We start from the raw sequence: 9,498 nt of genomic DNA, 5'->3' as shown, positions 1-9,498 counted from the left end.
TGTAAGTGCGCAGAGGGGGATGGTACAGTTCAGGGTGTAAGTGTGCAGAGGGAGATGGTACAGTTCAGGGTGCAGTGCGCAGAGGTGAAGCATACAGTGTGGGTGCAGAAGGACCCCTCTTCGGCTCCACAGGCTTCTTCACGTTGCCTGTGGGGTCACAGGAATGGCCTTTGGATACTCAGCTGCTTAATGCAAGACCCTCATCAATAAAGTGCTTATGTGCTCTGTCTATTGGTGCGGCTTCTCCTGACCTTGCTGCACTGATGGGACATGCTCGTTGCTGCTGCTGTGGGATAGACATCACAGGCTCCATCAGTGAGACTGCGGAGCTGCCAACTCCCTCCGGGACTGCTGGCCGCTCTCACAGTAATTCCTCGATCTTTATCGCATCCATTGACAACTGCCATTGATACTTGATATTCACACAGCTCCTCCATTAGTGCCAGCCCACAAGGCTTTTGTGGTGGAGGCAACGGCCGAATGAGGAGGGAGGCAGAGGGGGCAATTTGCAGTCCTAATCTTTGTCACTGGATGTGTGGTCTCGTAGTTTTCCTGCAGAGCTGAAGTTTCATCGGGAATCCAGTGACAACAGCGTCCAGAAGCCATTTGTCTGAAAGACAGTTATTGAGAGGCTGTGTTTAAAAGCCTGTTTGGGGTACCGTGGGGGTGGAAGACAGTATCAGTTATGTGTAAACTCAGTCCTGACGCAGCTTATTGTCTGGTGGGAAATGGCAGGCAGATGAAGATATAGGGAATTTTTAAAAATATTTTTATTGATTTTTTTAGAGAGAGGAAGGGAGAGGGAGATAGAGAGAAACATGCATGTGAGAGTGGAGCATCCATCGGGTGCCTCCTGCAGGTCCCATACTGGGGATGGAGCCTGCAACCCAGGCATGTGCCCTGACTGGGAATTGAAAGGGTGACCTTTTGTTATACCGGTCAATGCCCAACCAACTGAGCCCCACCAGCCAGGGCAAATGCAGTGTCTTTTTAAAGAGCTGGCTCCCTCCAGTGTTCTCCATGTGGTGGGAGCCCAGTGACCTAGTGGAAAAGCAAGCATTTGAGGGTCAGACAGACCTGGACTCCAGCTCCAGCTGCATCACTTACAAATTCCTCCATCAAGTCACAGCAGAGCCAGGCCTGTTGCAAGAATGTGGGGTGAAATGAAATCATTTCAATGGGAAAGCATTATTAATATATCTTGGTGGTGGCCCCCAGGCCACATCGCCACAGCGCTGGTCTGGGGGTGGCCGTGGAAGATGACCAGCAGAGCTGCTGAGCCAGCCTGTGAAGCGTACAGGCAAAGCCTCCAGCCCCAGCTCCCTGACTCCTCCAGGAGAGTCTGTAACATTGGAAACACAGATCAATCCCTTGTTCTTTCCAGATTTAATTTGTCTCCAACAATGTATGACTGTGTCTAGATCTCACAGATACCCTAGACCAGTGATGGCGAACCTCTGACACGCGTGTCAGAGGTGACACGCGAACTCATTTTTTTGGTTGATTTTTCTTTGTTAAATGGCATTTAAATGTATAAAATAAGTATTAAAAATATAAGTCTTCGTCTTACTATGGTTGCAAATATCAAAAAATTTCTATATGTGACACGGCACCAGAGTTAAGTTAGGGTTTTTCAAAATGCTGACACGCCGAGCTCAAAAGGTTTGCCATCACTGCCCTGTACACTTGCTGCCCCGGCTCATGCTCCCGTTCTCCTTCGCACAGTAAGGGGATCCCGTCAGAGCCCTCCTGTGGCCTCCATACAACCCCATCATGGAAGCCAGTGGCTGCCAAATGGAAAGAGAGCCTTCCTTGCCACCGGCCACAGAAGCCCTGACCTCTAACCTTTAGATCCCAGTTTAAAATGCACCTTTTTTCCCCCCATCTCAGCCCTCAGTAGTCATTTCACCTTTATTTTAAGAGTTTCAAACATTTGTTGATGATCCCAATGCTCTCGAGCCTCAGAAAGCGTAGGCTCCGTGACCAATGTCATAGCGCCAATCGGTAGCTCTGGAAGCCTGTCCCCCTGACTCCAAAACTCGGCCTCTCAACCATGAGCACCAGGGCTCACAGGCCCCGACCCTGCTGGGGGTCAGGGAGCCGACCCCTGACTTTAGAGAGGAGCAGGATGTTGATGGGGGAGGGGGGAGAGAAGGAGGGAGCGAGCGGAGGGGAATTGAGGAGAGGAACGGAGGTAAGGGACATCGAGTTTGAGGAGCCACTGTGAGCGAGGGCTGTGGCTCCCAGCTGGAGGAGGGCTGTGAGTGCCAAGGGAAGTTTGCCTTCCCTCTGATCCTGAGACAAAGCAGGCATCTGTGATGCCCTGGCAGCAATCACATGTTTCTGCCATCACTGGCGCTTGATTTTATTTTTAAATGTTTCCCCTTCGGTCCATGTGTGCCTACCTGTCCTTCAGATTCTCATTCCTCCCACTTTCTCCCCTGCTCGCATCGCCCGGTCTCCAGGTCTGTTCACAGACCCTGAGTGGGGTCTCAGGGAGCCTACTACAGAGACCAGGGAGGAGTGGTCTTCAGGTGCAGGTTGGACCCAGGGCAGGGCCTGGCACCTCACCTCTGGGCCTGTCTCTTGCAGATAATCGGGACCATTCCTCTGATGCCAAATCCGGGGCCATCGAGCCAGGCAGCGAGCGGCACTCAGGGCCTCCAAGTGCAGTCGATCACCCCCCAGCTTCTGACAAACGCCCAGGGCCAGATCATCGCCACGGTCATCGGGAACCAGATCCTGCCAGTGATCAACACCCAGGGCATCACACTCTCACCCATCAAGCCCGGCCAGCAGGTAAAGGTTCCCTGTCCAGGCAGCCAGGGCTACCTGGATACCTCTCATCACCTTGCACCTGTTTGGTTTTAATCAATGGAAAGTAATTTTTAGATTATGAAACATTTAATTCCACTAATATATCAATATTTCTAAACAAGCAAGTTAGCTTTACTTTTTATTTCTAGTGGATATGGGTGAGATCTAAATAGTTCTGTAATATAAAATATGACTTTATTAAATTATAAACAAAGACAGTGGTCTAAAATAGGGATGCGCTCTTATATATTTTTACACTATGATTTTTATTTTCAGAAAAATTTAAAAGGGGACCAAGAGAAACCAAGACAACTTATGCCTTAACTTTAATTTTTTTTTAATTATTAACCACCAAGAGATCCCATCTTTGTGCTGCTGAGACTGCTGCCTACAAATTAGGAAATGCAAAATAGGAAGTTCTACTAGGTTGAATTTCATTAAAACCCTGACAATCCAGTTCTTTTTCTTTTTTTTAATTCAAATATTAATGGGGCACTTTCTACGTGTTGTGCTAAAGGTTGGGCTCACAGCTCTGAAGAAGAAAAATGTGGCCCCTGACCTCAGGGAGCTTCTGGTTATTTGTTTCATCCAAAAAACATGTTTTGATAACCAACTATATAGCAGGCCCCGACTAAAGGAGCAAAAGAAGACTCTGAGCTCCTTCCTGGTTTTAAGGAGCTCAGAGGACACAGATACATAGCAGAGCCCCATTGTGCCATAAAGCAGAGGATGTCCTGTGACAGGACAAATGTGCACAAACTTAGGTATCATCACAGAGATCGGAGTGACCAACTTTGCCCAGAGAGTTTTGTGTCCTCACAGAGAAAATTATTTGAGAACTGAGTCTTAATGAATGAGTAAAAGTTAACCAGGTCAACGATGAGTTAACAAATATTCCAGTCAGTGGGAACAGCAGGCACAAAGGCAGAGGAATGTGAAGGAGGGAGGAGTGTTGAGAAACAAGGGAAAGGTTCATCGATTGGAGAGTAGAGGGAGGCTGAGAGCAGTCATGAAAAGGGCTTCGTAGTCCAGCTGAAAAGGATGGACTTTGTTTCTGCACGATCTTGAACACACTACACATCATCGTTGTGCCCCAGTTTCCTCATTTGTAAAATGGGGATAACCAGTACCTACCTCACAGTGCGGTATGAGAATTAAATGAGTTAATATGCTGTATATGAAATGATTGGAACAGTGCTAAGCACACAGCAGGCACTTAAATAGTCATGATGATGGTGGTGATGATTTACCCTGCAGACCTGGGAGGCCATAGGAGGTATTTAAGAGAAGGTTGGCACTCTCAGTTTTATTTTTTCAAGAAAACAGGTAACAGATGGAGGTTGAACTGAAGCGGTGAAGCATCCATTGTAAACACACTATTTAGGAAACTATAGCAAAATACGAATAGAAATCCAGAAGAGCAGGCACTAGATAGTTGAAACTTAAGGTCTGGAATAGTAGTAGAGCTCAGGACAGGATCTGAGAATCATGAAACTTATGTTGTAGCTGAAAGCAAGACAACCAGAGAAATCATTAGGAGCAAGTGTGGAAGGAAGACAAAGAAGTCATCTGGAAACATCAATATTTAAGGAATGAAAGGGGAAGGGAGGGAGAGCAGAGATGGCTGGGTAAGTAGGAGAGGAACCTAGAGCATGGTGATGTAGCATCCAAAAGTTTTTAAAAGGTAGGGAGTGCACAACAGTGTCAAAGGTGCAGAGATGAAATCGGGTACAGCAGTGGAGAAACATAATTTCCTCTACTTCTTTTTTGAAATGTCTTAAAGTCTGGGTTGTCTGTGTTTGGAACATTTGAAACTAGTAACTGGGTGAGTTAAGCAGCAAGAGGTGGGGACGGCTAAGGCCCAGATTTGCAGTTGGAAGGTGCACATCAAAGGTGGAGGGGGGGCGGGGGGGAGAATGATGGAGACTGTCAGGGAGTGCCTGGCTGAGTACAGGGCTTGATGAGTTGTTGGGAAACTGTATAACGTCAAGGATTTAGCAAGGAATTAAAATACAAAGGAAATAAGAAACCATTGATGCATCATTCATGGCAACAAAGTGGAGTTGTCCTTCCAAAGACCTCAGCCATTTGGCTTCTGAGCCAACCATGGAAACAGCCTATTCGTGGTGGCACTCTTAGTGGCTATACTTGAAATATCCATTTGCTTGTCCAATAAATATAGAACATTTTAACTATAAATATTTATTGGCCACCTACTATTTGTCAGGCACTGTACATGGAAACTAGGCTGGTGTACAAGACGATGCCATGAGCCCTTCCTTCATGCGGTTTACAGTCTAGTGAGGGAGATGGGCATTCATCAACAAATATGTACCTAAGATCTTCAGTAAATGCCATGGGGGAGTAGTAAGGGGATCTAGGAGAGTGTTCAGCACAGGAACTTCCTCCAGTGAGGGGTTCAACACAAGGAAAAACACGCTAGGTCTGAACGCACTTCCCAGGGATATGACTTCTGTCTTAACCCTTCTAATTTTCACTCTAAATCTAAATCACTGCTTGGGGAGCCAAGGTTCCCAGCCACGCTCTTCTTCCTCAGCTCTGTCTCCCCCAGTGGGGCAGCCCCGGCTAAATATGTCATTGAGGACTTTCATCCCCTCCACAGCCCGCATCCTCAGCTGGTTTATTCTTTTGCCACTTACAAGATTCCATTGCATTCTCTACTTTCTAAATAGTTCCCCAAATAAGGCAAGATTCTCTCTCTCTTACATTTCCTTTTTAAGCCATAATTCTTTTTTAAATATATTTTATTGATTTTTTAACAGAGAGGAAGGAAGAGGGATAGAGAGTTAGAAACATCAATGAGAGAGAAATATTGATCAGCTGCCTCCTGCACACCCCCCACTGGGGATGGAGTCTGAACCCTGGGCATGTGCCCTGACCAGGAATTGAACCATGACCTCTTGGTTAATACTTCCATGCTCAACCACCAAGCCAGGCCTGCCAGGAGTTAAGCCCTAATTCTCTCTGTTCAAACTTATATTCAAAATTATCTCTAGGGGTAAATGAAGAGATTACCTCTTTTCATACAATCTGTTAAAAACTATTTCTGTCAGCAAAGACAAGCTGTACGTTGTCCCCCAAAAGTACTGAAGTAATTAGAAATCATCACCATTTAATACAAAGTAGCTCCCACTTTCACCTTGAATTTCAAAGGAGGGTGTTTGGGTGATAAACGATAGCAGTTACAGAAAATTACAGCTCTAGATTTGAGGTAGTAACGTTTTAAACCAGGGGAAGAACCTAACCTAGAAATGGCAAATAAGAGGCAGGTCTGTGGCCACTCCTCAACTCTTTGCCCCCAGTAGATATCATTAACCCATTTCCACAGTCTCTCTCATAAGCACAAATGCATGAGGAGCTTTCTTTTTTTTTTGCACTGTTGGCCCCTGCAATGAATCCTCGTTACTTCTGCAGGAACATCTGGTCCTCGATTGGTGTAACCACCACCACCGTCCTCTTCACTGTAGATCTGGAGATCTAGCAACTGGGAAGAAACAGATAGCCTCTTGTGGGGAATGGGGGAACCTTGCAAATTCCCTTATGGCAGTTAGAACCAGCATCCCAGAGAGTGGAGTCTCCTTGCATGTATGAGAGCACTGAGAGGACACAAGCTCACAGATCAAAGATGGCACCTGAACCTTCCTGAATCTCCAGATCACAGCAGCCCATCCCATTTGTTCAGGGCCTGTGCCAACTGTCTATTCTAGTTCCAGAAAGATCAATGGAACTAGAGGTGAACCTGATCAGAAATGTCAGGGAAATGGTGGAAATAGAGGAATAAGTATTGTTGTTGGGGTTTTTTTGCATCGCCTGTCGTTAAAATGCCTTAGAACATGTAGTAAATTAACAAGTTGGATGAATTGACAGGAGATTCACAAGTCTGAGTCCCATTTATAAAAGCTGGGATTCTGAGGATAAAGGATCATAAAATGCTCAGAGTCCCAAAGTAAAAAGCTCAGAGCTGGAGGTGTAAGGTTAGTGTTCTTCAGTTTTTTCTTTAAATATTACCTATCATGCAGTAGAGAAGTTCCTCAATTTATTTTTTCATGTGATTTATGGCAAATGCTTGATCTCACAAGAGCATAGTTCCAACAATGAGATAACTCATAAATTACAGGAACATAGAGATCCTGAACATGCACTCAGAAGGAAGTCCCACTTGATGGAGTAAAGTGCAGGGCTCTCTGACCAGACGACTTGGAGTGATGAGAGATAATTACATCTTTAATTCAATTTTTATATCTGCCTCCCCTAATTAAGAGAGCCTGAGTAAAATCTGAGTGAAGGGTCAATGACTCTTTTTTAAAAAAAACTACTCTCGATGATGATTCTTTTCAATGATGAAAGCTCAATGACCTGCAACTTTATCATCTGAAATACAAACATTTTTTAAAAAATATATAGCACCAGGATTTGATAGCCCTGGATATAGCTTCCAGTATCACATCAGAGATCCTTGGTGAGCAATACAAGAAAATAAGAGTCAGAAAAGGACTAGGAGAAACAGAGAAAGAGAGAGAGAGAGAGAAAGAAAGAGAGAGAGAGAGGGGAATCTTACTGTGCATGAAAAAAAATTACTTAATTCAAAAATATTTGGTGGAGCTCTAAAGTAACTTTTTGTTCCCTCCATGGGATTTTTCAGCTAAGATGGATGGATGAACTTCAATCCCCCATAGTTACGGTGTCCTAGAACCCCTGGCTTACCCTGATCATCCTGTGACTATGAATTAATTATTTCTTCATAAATAGCAGAGACATCATTTTTGTATATATTTATTCTTCTGTTGACTAAATCCTAACAGAAGCTGGAACAAAACATGTTGCAATTTGTAAAATCAAAGCATTGAAATTATTCAAAAATTAAATAACAATAGCTATACTTGGAGAATGCAATCCATGAAGCCACTCAATTTTTCTTCAAAATGTAACTATGTTAATAGGAAGTGACAGGAGGGTGGTTTAAATTAGCTCTCTAAATGCCATATGATTATCCAAATCTATCCCTTTTTTTTAACTAAATACAAAAATATTCTGCTTTATCTATTTTGGAAAATCCACTTCTCTTCCCAGCATTTGCTTAAATTAGTGGTTTGGAGTTTCTCTTGGGGCTACTCAGAATGAGACATAAACGAAGCATTTCCACCACAAAGGATCTAAAATACCGTAGGGGTACTGCTCCTAGAAGAATGAAATGTGTATTAGTGGCCCCTGTGCAAACAGCCCTTGACCTTCCAAACACATATCTGGGCATCCACCTCTCTGGTCTCTCCTTGTAACTCCCTGGCAAGGCCAGCCAACAGACAACATGCTCCCTGCACATTCTGGGTCCCTGGCCAGGAATGCATTCCCCACGTCCTCTGCCTGCCAATCTCCTGCCACTGTCCCTTTGTCCAGGACCCCTCCTTCATGAAGCTTCCCTGCATTGCTCCCTCATCTCTGCTTTCCCACACCCCATTCATGTTCATCAAACTGTCCTGTCTTTAAGAATCTACTCCTGAAAAGCAGGGACCAGAATGGTCAGCCTTGTTCGGAATCCAGCCCATGGTGGATGCTCAGTCTATTGTGTTCAGTTTAATTGTTGCCGACTATAGTGTTTCTCCGTCCAGGGCACCAGCATCCCAGAGCCATGCTTCCAGAGCAGCCCAGCTCAGGCCCTCCTGTGGCATTTTGGTTCTGTGTCTTGTGTCATTTTCCATTATGTTCCAGGTTGGCCCCTGCAGGGAGTTGGGGAAGAGAGTCCACACAGCACTGTCTTCTCTATTTATCTCTTTTTTAGAATTACCAAAGCCCTCCTCTTGCCACACCCTTCCACCTCATCATCTCAACTACATTTAATCCCTCGCTTTCTGTTCTGCACTGATATCTGACTCCCATCTTGTTGTTGTCCCTGCTGAGTCCTGGTTGCATGTCCCAACCTTGTTTGAGGACTGCCTTTGCCTTCCCTGCCTGTGCCTGGTCTTCTCCCCTGAATCCTGCTCTTATTCTACTCACCTCACTTCCTCACATCTTCACAGCCTGGCGGGAGCCACTCTGCTTTCAGCTCTCTTTCTTGAGACCATGTTCGCTTCTCCCATACTTGCTTCCCTGCAGACAAGAAGTGCCTGAAGTGGAGCCTTCTATTTGGGGCTCTTCCTGCTGCTTCGGTTAAAGAGCTGTTTCCAAGTTGCAGAAGACAGCAGGAAGGGAGACCCAGTGAGTCTCCTAAATGCCACCAGAAGGATAACTCCCTCCTTGCTTTTTCAAATATTCCACAAAGATAACTAAAATCTCCCCTAGATCTCATATTCCTTACAATTTTTCAAGTTAGATGTCAACCTTAAATCTTTCAGCAAAACTAAGACCTGCATTCTTGTCCTGTCTACAGTAGAATGACTTCTCAATAACATCCAGGTGTTTGTTGTGTCCTCCTAATTATTGATGGTTCTTATTAAATCTGAGTTCTGGCTTCCCTGGTCTGGACGTAATAAATTCATTTTCTTTAACCCTCTTTCTAAGAGAAGCTTCTTCCGAAATCATCTGGGAACTTGTTAGAAAAACAACTTCTTGAGCCCCATCCCAGAGCTACTGCATCAGACACTCTGGGGATGGGGCAGCCAAATGCTAAACCTTGAGCACCACTGATTTAATTTCTCTTCCAGCTATTACAAATGCCAGCTGGGG

At 45.0% G+C, this 9,498-nt stretch overlaps 1 protein-coding gene across 1 annotated transcript in view; it reads left to right on the top strand.

The window, feature by feature from the left end:
- Positions 1 to 9,498, top strand: part of LOC102751554 (POU domain, class 6, transcription factor 2) — a 110,369-nt gene that overhangs the window by 83,018 nt on the left and 17,853 nt on the right. Inside the window, exon 2 of the mRNA XM_015570465.1 lies at positions 2,593 to 2,799. Within this exon, the coding sequence (XP_015425951.1) occupies positions 2,614 to 2,799 (186 nt within the window). The 5' untranslated portion in view covers positions 2,593 to 2,613. The remainder of the gene's footprint in view (positions 1 to 2,592; positions 2,800 to 9,498) is intronic.

This window comes from Myotis davidii, unplaced genomic scaffold, assembly GCF_000327345.1.
Source record: "Myotis davidii unplaced genomic scaffold, ASM32734v1 scaffold2027, whole genome shotgun sequence".
NCBI lineage: Eukaryota > Metazoa > Chordata > Mammalia > Chiroptera > Vespertilionidae > Myotis > Myotis davidii.
The sequence above is the reverse complement of the archived record's forward strand: the minus strand, read 5'-3'. Positions and strand labels throughout refer to the sequence as shown.